This window comes from Python bivittatus, unplaced genomic scaffold (assembly GCF_059951505.1).
Source record: "Python bivittatus isolate LINGU-HERP-01145 unplaced genomic scaffold, Pbiv_v1 ctg000080_np1212, whole genome shotgun sequence".
NCBI lineage: Eukaryota > Metazoa > Chordata > Lepidosauria > Squamata > Pythonidae > Python > Python bivittatus.
This window is the reverse complement of record NW_028277035.1, coordinates 47599990-47618441: the sequence shown is the minus strand read 5'-3', so window position 1 is coordinate 47618441 and position 18452 is coordinate 47599990. Positions and strand designations below refer to the sequence as shown.

General features: G+C 39.5%; 1 protein-coding gene across 2 annotated transcripts in view; it reads left to right on the top strand.

Moving 5' to 3' along the window:
• The window catches only part of CACNA2D2 (calcium voltage-gated channel auxiliary subunit alpha2delta 2), a 656510-nt gene that overhangs the window by 597484 nt on the left and 40574 nt on the right, over positions 1 to 18452 (top strand). For both annotated transcript variants that reach the window (XM_088134018.1, XM_088134017.1), the window contains exons 17-22: positions 2085 to 2159; positions 2510 to 2584; positions 9682 to 9753; positions 10377 to 10448; positions 13624 to 13685; positions 15673 to 15749. In XM_088134018.1, the coding sequence (XP_087990144.1) occupies positions 2085 to 2159; positions 2510 to 2584; positions 9682 to 9753; positions 10377 to 10448; positions 13624 to 13685; positions 15673 to 15749 (433 nt within the window). The remainder of the gene's footprint in view (positions 1 to 2084; positions 2160 to 2509; positions 2585 to 9681; positions 9754 to 10376; positions 10449 to 13623; positions 13686 to 15672; positions 15750 to 18452) is intronic.

Below are 18452 nucleotides of genomic sequence, written 5' to 3'. Positions count from 1 at the left end.
AGAATCAGATATCCTTTCTGAACTTGACTTACAAGTTGTTCTTTAAACCATGCCAAGCCTGGCTACTTGTATCACTTAAAGGTTGAACAGTGCGGGTAAGGAATTCAGTTCCAGACTGCAGTTTTCTCTGGCTCTGACATGCAAGTCTCCGGTGGAATATTACTGATGGATATTGATATTGGTAGGTTCAATTAGGCATTTCCATCACTGTTCATATAGGCAGGGGATGCAACAATCTCCCCCAGCTTCTTCAGGCATCTGGTATTCTTAAACATCAGGATCTATCTCCTTTTTCCACAGTGTAACTTTAAAGAGAGAGGACAAAATATAAATGCATTTATAACTACTGTAAAGAAGATCAGAAGCCACTTTATATCTTTTCTTTCTCTTTCTTTTCTGTCCTTTTCTTTCTTATTTACTTAATACTGTTCTTTTACTTTTTTACTTTTACTTTCCTTTTTCTTAAATTTGTAGTTTTTATTCTGTAAAAAATTTCTTGAATAAAAATTAATTCAAAAAATGATCTGTCTCCTTTGTCGCACAATACACACAATGGAGATTTTAGTTTAATATTGTATTTAATCTTCAAGAATTTGATATAATCAGCATATACAGTAACAAAGGAAAGATGCCAATCGACAGCTGACAATTCCATAATCTGTTACTTTGGGAGCAGGCTCTTCACTACTAGGGTTAGAAAAGTAAGTCAACTTATGTACATAGTCCAAGAGAGATTTCAGCCACACTACAGAGCAATAGTAGTTGTCTGGACTTGCCTGTAACAACCACCCTATGTTATCCTGAGTGGAATGGAAGAGGTGTAACCCACAGTGCCTCTGCCAAGGGCCAAAGTATACAATTCATTCTATTATATAATATTCTATAATAGTATATAACATTGTACTATATAATATTACATAATATTCTTTCTATTATATAATATTCTCTTCTATTGGTACAATTCATTCAGTTTGACCATAGCACACAAGGCAATGGTTTTCCTTGTTTCTGTATGTATTTGACACTGACCAAAAGTACAGTATATGTGCCCTTTGTAGAGGTGTGGGGGCACGGAGTGTTGCTGCAAGCATTAATATTCTGCTCCTCCAATTTACTTTCACTGGATATTGTTTAAGTATATGTACAGCCTTTCAGAATTGCTGGAATATTAGAAGAAAAAATCTGACTCCAGAGATTTCTGGGATGCCACTAATAACTGATATACAGAAAAATTATGACATAGATTCAGGTGACATGTTTAAATTAATATTCTTAAAAGTGCTTATGCACACAGTAAAATGCTATGACATAACGTTCCTACATTTGTGAAGAACATAAAATTCAGATGTGTACTGGAGGATAGGTGTAAAGTTGGAGTGGGGTGCACCAGGGCCCTTAGCACTTGGATTTCTCTCAAGGGAGCCATGCCCTTATTCTGAGCTGGGCTGCCAAGTCAACTGGGGTCATGAGGCCACTCCAAGCACCAGTTTGACAAAGCACATTCATGGTTGAGCTATCCTAGGTTTCATTTTGGTGCTGTGTTCTCCAACTTCTATTCAACGTTGAAACTGACAGACACTCCATTTGTGCGGTTTTACATTTTCCCTTGCTGTAAGAAGGGGGTTGTGGAAATCTATTCCTTGTCTGCTCACAGCTCATCCTACATCCAGCCCCTTTCAGGAAATTGATGCATCGTCCCCCACATACTGGAGCAAAATTCAATGTGTGAAAACATGTTGATATTTCCATTTATTTATGTATTTTCCACCTCTAGTTTTTGAGCAACTTAAATATAAAAGTATATAAATTGATATGTATATACTGACTATACTAATAAATTCTGTGGAGGGAGTAGCATGACATACACTACCCTCTTTAGACTACCAGCCTTCTCCAACTCAGTGACCTCCAGATGTGTTGATTAAAACTCCTGAAATTCCCCTGTCAGGACTGCTCAAAGAGTGGCAAGGACTGCCTTAGACAAGAACAGTAGAAATCAATAGAGTCTGCATCACTAGTGAATTGCTCCTGACTTGCACAATTTCAGATGAATGAAACTGTCTTTTTTATTTATGCATTTCCAGAACCAGCTCATCCTGGGTGTTGTGGGGATTGATGTGGCTGTAAACGATATCAAGAAGCTGACGCCACGGTACAATGTGAGTAGGGAAGATGTTATTTTCCTCAGACTCAGTCATCTAAGAGAGCAAGCAGGATAGGAAGAGGGATATGAGTTTTCTTAGGACCGTCCTCCCTAAATTCTTTACTTCAGCTCCAAACCACCTTTCATCCTTTTGGTGACGGTCACTGAGGAGAACTGAAATCCTCTCCTTTAATTTAGAAAATGTGGTGGACCTTTATTCCCTGCTTGGGTTGGGTATTAGAGAAGCAGGAGGCAGCGCAGAGGATCACAGCAGAGGAGCTTGGATGCCACTCTGCTCTCTCCCTTTGAGATGTAATCTGTTTCACTTCAGGAGGATTTTCCTTTCTTTTTTGTCTTTCCATCCAGTTGGGGGCTAATGGCTACGTGTTCGCTATTGACCTGAATGGATATGTATTGCTACATCCAAACCTGCGACCTCCGGTAAGGACAATTTTGTGCATATGGATGTACATTCAAAATCATCACCAAAAAATATAGTCTCTTATTCCATCCTGTTAGCAACAACCACAAAATAGGCATAATGTGAGAAAGGCAATTTTTGCTCTGTCTCCATTTTTTATCATGATGTGAATTTCCATTTTTTTCAAACTTACTGCAAAAAGCCTGCCCTCTTTCATTTTCCCTGGAAAGATGTTCTTGCTATTATGTGGATACTGAATATGCCTGTCTAAAGGTGGCTATCTCATGCTGCCTGGATAGGAATTAATGAGTTGGGTGGAAATGTTAATGGTGGCAATTTGCCATTAGACTGAAAGCGTATGCAAACAGCTGTCACAAACAAGTGCACCATTCACATTTTAGCCACCACTGAGTCACAGATTGATCTCCATATGCCACCATCTAGCCAGAAAGTGAACTTGTCAATTGAAAGTATCAGTACTCCTGTCCTGTAGAATATATAGTGGTATACCCTTATTATTGACTAATAGTCAAAGCTTGGCATAATTGTTTATAATGGATATGTGAAATGTAGCACTCATAAGTTCTCTGGCTTTTTAATGAATTAAACGTAATAGTCTTTCCCTTCTCGGAGACTTTGTGAACTCTCCCCTCATGCCCTCCAATCTGTCTCTTTGGTTCTCCGCCTTCTTGATGTCCATTCCTTTACATCCCTAGATCCTTAGGTTTCAGCCTTCCTGCAGCACTTTTTTCTCTAATCTAGTCAGGTGTGCAAGCTTTTCTTCCACCAAATTGCAAATCACAATAGTAGAACAGACTTGCAAAGCCTGTCTCTAAACAAAGATGGCCAAAATCACTCATAGGTTGCATTTGCAACCCTTGGGATGGTTTTCGTGCAGCCTTGAAATCCCATCACCAAATCTGGCAGCAGAGTTTGCTGCACAAAGAAAAAAAGTGGTGGGGAACTTTTGCTTGCTTTCACACTTTTAATCCTTTTACAAGGCTTAACATTTTCAGCACTTTAAAGTTTGTGGGATTTCTTGGTTTATTGCTTAGCTACTTTGGGGGGGGGTGGAGGGAGAGGGTTGTATATAAAATGTTTGCCTTGGCCCTCGTCACTCTTTGGAGTTAGCCTTGCCCTTCTAGGAATCCTTGCCCAGTCAGCGTTTGGCATGGAGTCTCCTGCACAAAGCCCAAGTATGGTGTCATTGCCTCAAAAAAGATTTAATTATTAAGTGCAAAATGCATTGCAATGCCTATTAACATCAAAATATGTAATTCATCCCTTTTTCAAAAAGTGGAATGTTGAGGCTATAATCTTGTAGATACTTCCAGGGACTGAGCTCAATTTAACTTGGTTAAATGTGAAGATATGCATAAGACCAAATGATAAAAGTAGCGTCTCTACCATTTGCTCATGAGTGTCAGATGTGACTCAGCCACTGCAGCATATGCTAAACATGCTCCTTGAAAGGGTGGCTACTTCACATGTTGCAAGTGAACAGACAGGGAGGGCCTGGTCAACTCCCTCAGCAACAAATTGAGAGAAGATAGCAGATCTCAGACTATACGTTAAGCAGGAACAGCAGAATAACTGGCTCATCTGTTCTCATAGCAGAATTATAGTGTTTCACTGGCTTAGGAAGTATAGAAGCCATCCCTGATTGCAGGGTCTCCAGTTCATGTTCCATGGTATCTGACAATATGCATATTACATATAAATGACAATAGCCAGTTGATCACAACTGCAACTTCAGTTAGTCCTTCCCTTTGTCTTTATAGAAATGGTTGTTCTGACTTAGTGGTACTGATGATGACTGAGGACACTGGGCAGTGTGAAACTCAGATGTTTGGGATTTGAATAATTGTTTGGGGTTTCAGTGGTGGGACTCATTTGCTGTGGGCAAATATGCTCAGCTCATGTGCTTAATGGGAAAGAGAAAATGATGGTCCTGAGAGTCACAAAGCACTAATTGGCACATCTTGACAATATGATACATGTATTTCTCTTTCTTTCTTAGCAGGTATAGGAAAGAATTAGCTGGATCCCTTTATGAAATATTACTTGCTCAGGATATTAACCAAAAGAAAAGGAGTGGATGAAAGCCCTAGGCTAATTTATCTCAGGAGAAGTTCTGCATTCATCAGGATGGAGCAAAAAGAACAGGCTTCTAGCTTAGATACTAGTCAGATAAATCTGTCATTAAAAGGGCAGCCAGAAATTAGGGAATTGAAAAGTGGCATTGATCAGAATGAGATACATTTCATTGGCAGAAATTTCCAGCTCAGTTCATCAGCCTTATTAATAGGCAGACAATGTGACAGAGATGGACAGAAACCACAACAATTTATTTAGTTACTTCACTGCGATTCTGATCAATAACAGTTTAAATTACTCAGCACAGTGAAATCCCCCAAGAAACAGCCATAATTCCCTGTATTTTCTGTGTCTGGCCTGAATCCAACCAACTTTCATAGAAGTGCCTCTCTTTAAGAAGTAACCTTATTCTCTTTCAACTCTAGATAAAAGACATTCTCTTGGCATATTAATAAAATATATATTTCTGGACACTTGTGGATTGAATTGGTTTTGAATACATCAGAACAACAGTGACAAGCTCTTGTTTTCTTCATTAATTTCATCAATTAATTAATTGATCCAAATGTCATTAAGACTTACATTTGATGGAGTAAAGATTGAAAAGTGACTGGTAAAATTTTATCCCGGTCTTGTGCTAGAATTCCATCCTGATTTCACACCATCAATGCCCTGTTTCATTTTTGTATTTTTTCCTGATATGGTGGATTGCAGTAAAGAGCAAGGTTCTCAGGAAGGAGGGGGCACATTCCAGGAAGGGCAAAGACAAGAGACAGCACAGTCCAGAGCAGGAGCATGGGAAGTGTAAAAGATTTAGAATAGCCACTCCCTAGAATCTCCCAGGATATAGCCACTAGTTGCAGTAGTACAGATTTAGTCTGGCAAAATTCTGTCTATTTGGTGTAAGCAATAAAAGAACTGAATTTGGATAAACTGTTTCCCTGTTGTTCTTGGACTGGGCCTGACACCTACTTTGAAATCAGATCACATTTATACCTGAAGAATGTTTAGTACACCAAAATTTGGTTTGGAACTTTCAAGCCATGTTCTGATCAAAGCAGTCTTTTCTTTGACATCTAGGTATAATGCATCCTACAAAGTGCTATCTTAATATCTTGGATTACAACAAACTAGTTAGCTATGTACAAAATGGAATAGATTCTAGCCAGGTTTTCCTTAGTCATATGTATTCTTTCTGACAAACTCAGAAGTTTTTTTTTTTAATTTTAAAATTATATGCTTCCACCTTCCTTCCAGCTTACAAGATATGAACATGCATACATATTCAGTAGGTTATTCCCTTTCAGAATAAGTAGAAAGCAAAATAAATTGAAGACTGGAGACAAAAGAAAAAGAAAAAATCTGACTAAATCTAGCATATACCAACACCACTCACCATATATTCTCCGTATCTTTTTAACCTTGCAAATCATCCTTGTTTCTACTATGCCCGTATACCACTTCATACATTTTCTTTTGCTCCTTAAACTTCTCACAGAGACCCAGAGAGTTTTGCAAACAGTCCAAGAGTCAGCCCAGGCATTCAGAAGCAGGACAAGAAGCTTGAGGAACTTGGATCAGGATGCCACAGAACATAGGTCTGAAGCCAGAGGGTTGTTTCCAACGAAGAGGAGAAAGTCCCAGTTCCTGGCATGGCTTCATTAGGAAAGTTGCTGTCTTCTCCTCTTGAGGAGATGAGTTGTTTGCATCTGCTATGCTCCTCATAAGCTGCCAGTGTGTTCTTGGACTTGACATCGTATCAGGCTTAGGCACTTCATTATCTCAGTTAGCCCAACCTGCTTGTTTGTTGTCTGTGGGAGTTGCTTCAGCTCCCCAGGCTGACAGTCCATTTAGTCTACTTCTTTAGCCTCAGTCTTGGCTTCAGAGAAGAACATAACACCAATCTATTATTGACCTTATTTCTTCTTGTTTTACTGTACATACTTCTTAATAACCCCTTCCCATTACATTCAAATTACTTTTATGTTTCTCTAGACATACCAGTTCTCATTTTCATATAGCAAAGTAGGCAGATGCACATACTATCAATCAGCATTTTCATGTCTTAACATTTCTCCATTTTCCTGTCATCATTAATTATTCTATCATAATACATAAATTCATCTACTTGCTCTAGTTTTTCATGATGTGTGTATAACTTACAATCATTCACTCCATTTTCCCCAGTAACATAACTACACAATTATTTTCAGATCCATGCTTCATGTTACATCATACAATCTGTCTAATGTTCCTGGTAAATAATGCAAGTACTCAGCCAAGAATACAACATCTTTATACAAAAGTTCACACGCATTCACATCTCCAACTAACACACTTCTAATGTCATTGCAAGCATTTGCCCATAAATACATTACCCAAACAGAAATTATACAATATATCCTTCTCTTACTCTCTGCTCACTGATGAACTATTTGCATTTATTCTTGTGCATTTTACTTCCACCACACACCACTTCTAGCACTTTCCACAAACAACTGTCAACTCCCAACTTGTATGTAACATAAACCAGTCTATTCACTTTATCATATGCTTTCTCTAAATCAATAAAAGTACAATGTACTTTCTCACTCAAATTCATGCATTTCTTAAGTGACCTGCTGAAGAGTAAAATTGATTCTGCACACACCCTAAAGCCATAGTGTGTTTCCCAAATTTGTCTTGTCACCTGTCATATCCTTTCAATTGGAATTCCGCTGAACACCTTTCCAGAAACTCTTGGGTTTTTTTCTTTCTGTCTTTTCAGCTTTCCCTTTCTATAAGGAAACAGTAATGGCATTCTTGCAAGCACAGATGCAAACTTCATACAGACATTAAACAAGTTGTGCAATCATTCCATAAGCACAGCACATCCATATTTTGTAATGGAATGTGAAAATGACCTTGAAGACTGGGGGAAGAGATGCTGCCTAGGGAATGATCAGACAAAAGGAAGAGGAGCCCGAAACTTAGAAAGGATTCGCCCTAACTTTCAGCCAGTAAAAAGAGACAGTGGGAGATTTGTACTTTTAGACTTGCAAGATTAGGTTAACATACCCTTACAATAAAGTAGAATTAGTTCATCTGATCATGTTTCCTGTCTGGTCTACGTGGGAGGCTAACAATTTTAACATTTTTCCATTAATGCTATTTATACCTACAAACTTGCCATTTTTTAATATTCCCACATTTATGATTTCCTTTTCATCATGTTTTCTTGGACACCATTAGCATTCAGTTCAGTTCCACTCTTTGACATATCATTATCATTGCCATACAAATCTTTCTGCAATAATTCTACTTCTAGTTTTCACTTCTTTCCTTGTCTTTCATGAGTTTTTTCCCAAGATTCACTTTGGACACATCTAAAAAATGGTGAAGAAATTTATTGCTGTTGCATTCTTCGCTATTTCCCTCAATCTTTCATTATCAACACTCAAATCAATCACACTTTTAGATTCTTCGGGCATGCATATTCATCAGTAGACTTACACTTAAACCACATGTTCAAAACAGACTGTAGAGAGTAAGAAAGATTACCTTGATGGAAATATGCAGGAACCATTACTTAGGCAAAAGGGGCTGAAACATTTTTTAAGTCCAGAACAATGAAATAACATTCACAAGTGGCTCAGGCAGATGTCTCCTTAATTCACTGGAATATTAAAAGGAGGAGATACAGCAGACTTGCAAGATTGTGTTATTATAGCCAATCTAAATAAAAGTAGTTTCAGCCTTCCTATGGATTTGATTTCCTGGTTGGGTTTATCTAGTGGGGCTGACACAGACCTTTTCTAAGCAGATACTTGTGAAACAATCACTGATCCCCCTCATTCCTGCCATATATTGTGGTAGGCCCAGAAACAGTTTCAGATTCGGAGTCTGTAGCTTTCTGTTACATTCCAGACTGATCAAGCTATACAGAGAGGTTTCCAATACTTGGAGTGTGACTCCCTGTCATAGAAGCCTTGAGACAAAATTTCTTGTTAACATACCACCAGTTATCCAGTGAATAACTTGGTAAAGAATATACATAACAGGCTTCTAGAAGTCTCACAGTGATTCAGGGATGCAGCTCTTGATAAGCTTGTTGATTGAAAAGCCTAGAAATGTGGTAAAGAAGAAATCTGGCAACTGTCAGGTATGAGCTACAAGCCCTATTTATAGTAAAAGCAAGGTTCAATTTTTGTGCCTCTTTTGTCTGCCGGTGTGGCATAATGGGCTGAGAGCCGCATATCTTTGGGTGGGGGGAGCAGTTAACATCTGTGCATTGTTGTTATAATGAAACAGTCTGATCTTCAGTTGGGTGCTCTGACCTGGTCCTTACAAGACATCATGCATTTAGTCATCCATTCTTCACATCATTTCTACCCTGGCAAATCAACAGACATTAGGCAGACTACTAGGAACATATGATCCAACACAGACAAGGAGAGATTTAGGTTAGGTTATATTGTTGATATATTGTTTTAATGTAGGTATCTCTACTACTTTAGATACTTGCCCTATCTCTGAAGGCGTTCTAAGTGTCCTACAGCAAAATCGTTAATTTTACAAATAAAACATTCCTTCTAGTTACAGTCCCTAACACTGAGTTCCTTGTATGTGTCTGTATATGTAAGTATTCTGTTTGCCCTCAACAGAATATATTTTGATTTTGTATAAAATGTTTCAGTAAGGAACTGCCAGCATCTATAATTAATCATAATCTATAACAGCTTTTATATTACCTATACTCTAGTTCCACCTTAGGCATGAAGCCAGCTGGGTGACATTGGGCCAGTCACTCTCTCTCAGCCCTAGGAAGCAGGCCAGGGCAAATCACTTCTGAAATCATGCCAAGAAAACGCCAGGGACTTGTCAAGGCAGTCACCAGGAGTCAACACTGACTCAAAGGCAAAAAAATACTCTGACAAGGCATAGAACAAGGATTGTTTTGACATGCTTACTGTGAACAGGACAATAGATTCTCATCTAATACACACACACACACACCATCACTTTTGGGTTGTTCTTTCAGATCATCAATTTTCAGGAACCTGTAACCCTGGATTTCCTTGATGCTGAACTAGAGGATGAGAACAAAGAAAGGGTAAGTGATAACTATAGATCAACTCTACTTTATCTGAGGCAAATAAGTGCATACAGTAATTGCATATTTTTTAATTTTTATTCATGTTTATATAGTCTTTCTGCTAAGGAGCCAACAAAGTAGCCTACAACAGCCCAAAAATCAAAAACTAAAAATATAAATGCTCCAAAAGCAACAATAAACTATGATAAAATTATTTTTAAAAAACAAACAAAGACTATTCTAATGGCATTGTAGCCATCTTTTCTCACTGCAGAAAAGTAAGATTCTGCCATGTTTACATTTACAAATGCTCTGATCTTGGAAATCAGATTTTCTTTGGCAAACTTGGCTATATTGTCAAAACAGGATTTTTGCAGTAACGGCAATGGCAACTTGGAGTAATTTCTTCACGTATACCTGCATAATCAATTTCTTACACTTCTGTACAGTAAACTGCATATACGTGCATTTATACCATAATATGAATCATGCATGAGTACAAATCCTATCCTGTTAACAGGTTTTCTTGGGATTTGAATGGAAGAGTTAAAAAGGGTAACTGTAAGTCCAGTTCCCATGTGATATCACTGATATACCTCCCCACCCCACTTCATATGCTTTTCTGTTCTCTCACGCTTTAGATTCGCCGAAGCATGATAGATGGAAATAAAGATCAACAATATATTAGGACTCTGATAAAATCCCTTGATGAGGTAAATACATTGGACTTTGAGTCTGAGTTGCCACATTTTTAAAAGAATGGTACTCTGTTGGAACAGGTTCTGATAGCTAGGGTATGAAAAATACTTCATGAAAGTATACGAAAATGTCTTCTATGGAGTTAATTCATTATTCCATTTGGCCCAGTATTTTTTTATTCTGTCCCTCTTGTGAATGATTTTATAAGGTCACGAGCAGAGGCCTTCCTCATGATGTGACAGATTCTTTTATCTGAAGATACAGTGATTCAAACTGAGATCTTTGCATTTGTCTTCTGACTCTCAGCAATACAGCAGGGCTAGAAAGAGGCATCATCTTGGGATGCTTTGGAGCCACATGGACAGAGTTAGTGTGCTGCATGTGGCCAGGTTGCTCAACCTGCCTAAGGGGACCTGGAGATCGTTCAGATGGTTGGCATGATCGCTTCTGATTACCCTCTTCTGTTTACTAGAGCTTCGTCTGCTCCTTTCATCTGAACCAATTAGACAGCTGGTTGGAACTCTGGTGTTCAAAGAGTTACTGTGACTCCAGTGACAATATGAGCTCCTTGTTGAGTGTATTCAGTGGTGGTAAAAATGGCATGGAAGCAAAACCTTGTTCAAACTGTTTCCTCAGGGAGAAGAGTCTAGACTACTACAATGCAGCACCCGGGACAGTGGAACCAGGGATGTGGGGAGAGGGGGGAGAAGAGGGGGCAAGTGGCTTATTGAAACTCTCACAGGCAAAGGGAGATACGGTGGAAATCTGAGGGTGGGCTGCACTCGAGTATGCCAGGAGCGCCGTTTGAGAGTGATCCCAACATGTTGCCCTCTGGACCTGATCCTTTGTGGTTCTGGGCTCTGGCTGTTCCTGCTGAATGCCAGGTCAGTGTATAATAAAGGTGCCCTCATCCATTATATGATTGTGGAGGAGGACGCCAACCTGGCATGCATGACCAAGACCTGGGTGGACCCAGAGGGGATGTTCTACTCTTGGAAATGTATCCACTTGGGTTTTGGTTGTACATCAGACAAGACCCTGGGGGAGGGGGCTGGGATAGATACTGTTGTCCATGAGTCATTAAAGGCTCTCAGAGGCTCGGCTCTGCAGATAACTGGATGTGAGACCCTCTGGCTAAAGTGGGCCTGTAGGAACAGTTGGGATAGTTGCTGCTGTACCTTCCTCCTTGCTGTGCAGCATCATCCCTGCTTGACCTGCTGGATTCCATTGCTGAATTGGCAGTGGAGTCCCAAGGCTACTGGTTTTCAGGGCTTTAACCTCCCTCCTGGGGTCATTGAGTCTGGGGCAGCTCAGGAATTCATGGCTTCCATGGCAACCATGAAACTGTCCCAAGTAATACTGGGGGAGTGGGGGTTACACATCTGTTAGGGCAGTTCTGATGTGATCTAGTGTTGGAGGATATTGCCATCAATCCATTGCTGTGGACAAATCACTCTCTGGCTCTCCTTCAGCTCAGTGGTGCCATCCACTGCCGCAGGGAGATGGAGCCTGTTCAATCAGTCTGCCCCACTTAACTGATGGACCTTGTTGGGGTTCCCGAGGGAGTTTGGTTTTTCCCTGAGGACCTGGTGGGCAGTTCAGCTGAGGCCTTGGTTGCAGCCTAGAACAGGTGGGTGACCAAGGCTTTGGACCAGATTGCTCCTACGTGGCCTGTCTTTATGCGCTGATCCCAGGGTGCACTCTAGTTTTCTGACGAGCTCCAGGAAATAAAGCACAAGGAGCAATGCTTGGAGTGCCATTGGAGGAAAACAAAGAGTGAATCTGACTGAACACAAATAAAAGCCCATATTCAGGCCTACCTCATGGCAATAAGGGCAACAAAACATTGTTATTTCTCTACCAATATTGCATCCTTCAATAGCCATCCTGCAGTCCTGTTTAAGGTGACATCCCTTGCTTGGGAGGGACAGGTTACAGGGCCTTGAGGAGGAGTATTCATGCTATCTGGAGGATAAAGTCACCAGACTGGCTTTGTGTGAGATGGGCGGCTATATAAATGTGATATATAAATAAATAAAAATAAATAAAGTTGCTTGGATTCACTCAGAGTTGGACTCCGGCTGGGCAGGTCCAAGTGAGTTTCTGGGGCACAGTCTTTTCATGTTATCTGGACTGAGTTTGATTCTATGACTCCTGATGAAGTGGACAAGATCCTCTGTACTGTAAGTTCAGCCACCTGTCTGTGAGACACAGGCCCCTCCTGGGTTGTTAAAGCAGTGGGTTCATGCAATGGTATTGGCCTCTTTGAGAGAGGGGGTGGTCACTTCTCAAGAGGTAATCACTGGGCGCCTTTATCCTGCATAGTTATCTACAATGGGACTGCCCTTGAAGACCATCAGGAAGCTACAGCTGGATCAAAATGCAGCAGCACAGGCAGTAATGGGCCCATGTTATGCCCCTGCACATGTTATGGCCATGTCTCATCACTGCTACACAAGCTGCATTAGTTACCAGTTGACTTCCAGGCACAATTTAAGGTGCTGGTCATCTATAAAGCCCTTCATGATATAGGGCCTGATTATTTGAGGGACAGCCTGTCTTCAGTTGTTTCGGCCATCCAGTGGGTTCAGGCAGAATGGGTGTGCTCCAGGTCCCTTCAATTAAATGTTGTCAACTTTGGAGCAAGGAAGCATGCTTTCTCTGTTGCAGCCTCTGCCCTCTGAAACAGTATCCCTCTGGAGATACACACAGCTCCCACTCCAAGGGTTCCACAAGTCTCTTAAGACCTGCTCTGTTCCCAAGCCTGGGGTTAGGGTTGAGACCCTGTAGAGTCTTTTATGAATGTTGGGAGTGCTGTTTTAGTCCAAACCGCCATGCAGATTTTTAATTTATGTGTTAGACTTATTGTAGGCTGCCCAGAGTCTTTTTGGATTTTGGTGATCTTAACAATTAAATGCCTTGTAAGTAGGACCATCTCAAAAGACTTCATGGAAATCTCCAATATATTAGAATGCAAGAACTAAGTTAGTAGATGGAACTGATTAGATTATCTGGAATATAGGCCTCTAGGATCACCAGTTCTTTAATGTTAATTGTGGTGTATATTGGTTTATTTACCACTTATTTGATGAATGAAATGTGCCCAAAAATCTTTGAAATCAGCTAATGAATGTTTTTCACAAATGTAATGAGCAATATTTAGTCATTTATTCCTTTTTGATTCTACAGAGATACATTGATAAAGTTCATAGAACCTACACTTGGGCACCTATCAAAAGCACAAACTACAGGTAAGGAAGTAGCCAAGAGAAGCCCAGAATAATATCTTCTTCTGTTTAATTATACCTCCTCCATAAATGGTGAACAAAAGAATACTTAGGAATAATGCTCCTAAGAGAAGATAATGCAATTCTCTACTGGATGAGAAAGGACACCAGAAATTTATATTTAACTTTCTTCCTTTCTTTCTTTCTTTCTTTCTTTCTTTCTTTCTTTCTTTCTTTCTTTCTTTCTTTCTTTCTTTCTCTCTTTCTCTCTTTCTCTCTTTCTCTCTTTCTCTCTTTCTCTCTTTCTCTCTCTCTCTCTCTCTCTTTCTCTCTCTCTTTCTCTTTCTCTTTCTCTTTCTTTCTTTCTTTCTCTTTCATTCACTCACTCACTCACTCACTCACTCACTCTCATGATCATGTTCTTCAGAATTCTATCTAATGTGCTAAAGGTTCAGTGATTAGCCATAATGTCTTGATTTAAGCAGGTAACCTTTTAGCAGGTGGCAGCATCTGGACAGTCTTGGTTAGTTTAGAAAACTAAGCAGGGCTGGTCCTGGTTAGTACTTGGATGGGAGACCACCTTAGAAGACCAGTGTTTAAGCTAAATTGGGAAGTTTTTTAAAAATCCCAGAATAAAATAATGGCAAACTGCACGTATATTGTTGTCAAGAAAATTGCACAGATGTGTCCATGTAAGCCACCAGGAGTCAATCTAACTTGAAGGCAACTTTACTGAGGCTGGTAACAAATATTAGCCAAAGTGATTATAGCATAGTGGCATGATCTTTTAAATTATTTTGAAAAGTTGTTCCCAAATTCTACATTTTTCACCAAAATATAGGATTGGGATTCAGTGGTAAAGTGCTCTTACAGCATTTTCCAGACCATTCCTTTGATAACTATGTAGAACCCAACACACTATGAGCAATTCCAGTGTAACAACCATTCAGCATCAAACAGCGTAACAAATGTAGTCAGTGGTGGTTATTGAGTAAGTGCTTAGCAGGAGAGTTGAGCTGATCCCTTAACATTTTTTGGCACTTCTGCTCTAGATATTATAGTGTCACCCAGCTATCATTGTGGAAATAAAAAGCCTATCTTCATTAATGCTATGTCAGCACAGCAATAGCTGGTTGATGTTAGAAATGGCTAGTGCTGAAATATACAATGCCAGATGTTGTTTGTGGGACTATTCATTTATATTATTATCCATACACTTAAGTCCTGAGGGGTAGAAATATAATCTGGGAAGAAGCATCCATTGACTCTTTTAAACACACAACACTTTTCCAATGTATATTCTTATTTTTTCCCCACTGTAATGTATATGGGGGAACTACCAATTTTAATAATATCAAGACTACTCCATGCTTGAAGTCTGAAACCTGAAACTGTTAAGTGAGACTGCCATCTAGTGTATTGTTGTTCATTGCAAATATACATATTCCTCTGAGATTTTCTAGGAAAACCAATTTGTCACTAGGTAGCTCAATAAATACCCAGTTCTTTCTAATCAAACTATCTGAGAATCATGCGTAGTATAAGAAATACCTTATGTCTACCATGAATTGATATGGGATAGCAAATGCACCCTCTTGGGGAAGATAATGTGAGCCTTAGTTTCTATGTGCACTTCCTCAAATCTTTGTTTCTAATTTTATTCCACCTTGTTTCCAACAAGTGTCCTTTAAAGACACTGATTTTATTCTTAGCTGAATTTCATTCCTGACAAACAAAGGCCATTCTGGGATTCACTCTTCCATAACATCAGTTCATTAAAGTACCAGCTTCCTTGGACAATTTGCTACATCTACTCTATTATTTTCACTCAAGTCTTAAGGCAGGCTTCCATAACCCAGTGCATTGCAGATGTATTAGTCTTCAACTCCTATGATTCCCCCAAGACAATTTGCTGCCTTAAATCTTCAGTTACTGTCTTCCACTCAGACTGTTTTCAATTCCAGCACAGCTACTTTGGTAACATTGTGTTTTCCCCCTTTTCCTTTTCCAGCCTAGGTCTGGTCTTGCCAAATTACAGCAGGTCTTACATCCAAGCTAATCTAAGTGACCAGATTCTCCAGGTGAAGTGTAAGTACACGTTTTTCTGTTCCTCTTGTCCTTTCACATGCCCTTTGACCCTAAACCCACCAGCTAGCCTAAGGATGATTTACAAGAGAAAACAAAATGCCTAGACATTAACGTTTAAAAAGTTTAGCAAATAAAAAAATGCCCTACCCATGGAAGAAAAGGAAGTTTCATTTTATTCATGAAAGAATAATGCAGGCTTCTCAGGGATGAAGAGATTTACCAGAAACCTTGCGCTGAACTTTTAAAAAACATCCAGGGGAGATGAGGTTGAGTTGTTGCTTTATATGCTTTTTATGTGGTAGATTATAACTCTATAGCAGCTGCTTAATTTGAAAACTGGGAAATTTTGCATGTTTCTTTCTGTTTTGTTTTATATTTGTTTTAAGCCATTCTTATTTTTATTTAAAGTTTGAATTTGTTTGCTTGTTTCCTCACTAATTTACAGTTAATCTGTGTACTCGTGTGTTTGCTTCCCTTTGTGTGTGATCCTGGGCTCTGCTCTCTCATCAAAGGGTGTGAGGAGTTTCCAAGGGAGTTTTTAACATCCCGCTCTGAGTGATTCTGCCTTTTTCTATCTATGTCTGTCCCTCTGTCTCTGTAATCCCTCTCCTTTCTCATCTCTCTCTCTCCTTTCTCTCACCTTTTGTATTCCATACCCATGCTATGTTACTTCTAGCTACCAAAAAAAATCGCATTCAGGGAAGTTTCTCAACTTTAAAGTTAATTTACTCATCGGAATGTATGCTGAAGTATAACATGATGAGGATTGGCTTATGTGAATAGGTTCCAGATTATGTAGGATCTCCTGCCAAGACTTATAGAACCATCAGTCACAGAGTGGTCTTATCCCCCAAATGGGGAACAAATCATTCCAAGTGTTCTGGACATGGTGCAATATTAATCAGGCCCACCACAAGTGTTTCTAGAAGCAGTTGAAGGATGGGTGGTTGTGCATATCTCTAACCCAGACCTTGCCCCAACTTGCTGACTTTTAGTTAAATTGGTTTTAACCCCACTACACAAAGACATGACAGTTGCAGTCCTATTCCAATTTACCTGGGAATAGAGAAAATCCTTTCAATAAGAATTTCTTTAGAAAAAGCTGCTTTGACACAAAGAAGAAATATTGTGAGTCATCTTTCTCCTGCTATTTAAGCGATTGCTTCTCTCTGGAGAAACGAATTAAATAAAGATCATCCAGTTTTAAGCTTTAAAGTTAAAGACTGGGGTCTAAGCTAATTCCAGTGTTTTATAGGAGCATATGCTGCAGTCTTCCCAAATGTTTGTTTTGAAAAAAATTGCCACCCCATACATTACGGCAGATGAAAAGTTATGTGATGAAAAAGAAGAATTATAGCAAAGCCTTTCCCCTAGCATGGAAACTTGTACAGATGCGTTTTTTACATGGGAAGTGTTTTCAGATAGGCAACTCTCTTGTACATCTTTGAGTAGTGATATAAGTTCTTGAAAGGATTATAGCAGCAAATGTAAATAAGGATCAGATGAGGCCTCATGTATGTCTCAGGCCAAGAGATGACATTTTCCATACAGCACCCTCCGAGAGCCAGCATCTGTCCTTAACTCCTAGAACAGAGTCTGTCTGTGCTCCTAAAGGATCCTGCTCTGGTGGCCATCTCTGACTTGACATGCTCTCTCTCAGATGAAGCCACACAGTACAGTTGTGATCACCACTTGGGCACTTACTTTTAAACTGGCATCCTAAGTGGCACCATAGCAACCCCTGGACTTCAGTTACTGAAACCAACAAATGAGTGGTTCAAATTCAGTCACGAAACTAGAGAAAGAGCTCTCTGATTACCCTCACCAGACCAGGATGGCAGGATTTATACTTCCCAGGTTCCTTTTCTAATTCAAAACCAAGTGGCATAATCCAGCCTGAAATAATACAACCTGGATTTGATCCTCAGTCTCCCTGCTTCTAACAGTAGCTACCTTATTCAAGATCTATCTAACTTAATATGTATAGTGACTGGCAAATGCTCTGCCAAATTTCAGGCAGGAGTCATTTCCATTCCTGCCTGGGGATTGTAGCTGGTATCTTTTGCATATTAAGTATGTGCTTTCTGCTATAAACCTGCAAGCTTTCTCCTAAATCTTATGTTCAATTTAATGCACATATATTTATCTTCTACCATTGCTGTCACCACTGGGACTACGATCTTTCATCAGGAAGTTACATGTGTCTTTTTGGCAGGTTTTTCTTTTTTAAAATTGGTTGTGTTTCATAAAATATGTGATTTCCCCTATGCGCTATAATGTCAGGCATGATAAAGATGGATCTCTAGCTTCCTTTGCAAAAGAAAATGGGGATTTCTTTAAAAAAAGAAAGTTTTTCTGCCACATAGGGCTGATTCTAAGCTCCTGTCCCATCTTAGCCTTTCACTGAGGGTAGCCGTATCTCACCCATTTGTCAGATGAGCTCAGGCTTGGTGCAGGGCCCTGAACTTCTCTCCCTTCGTTTCCTCTCCTTCCGTCTCGATCTCTGTGTGTGTCTTTTGTTAATCTTGAATTTTGCATGGTCTGCTAACTCAGTAAGAACATTTCTAAATCAAGACTGTTGCAAACTGTTTGCTACTGAATTCCATTTTTATGTTGGTTATATAATATATATTTATAGATCAAGTTATATCTATACATTTTTATTATTTTATTACTGTGGCCTTTTGATTGGTACTTTTATTA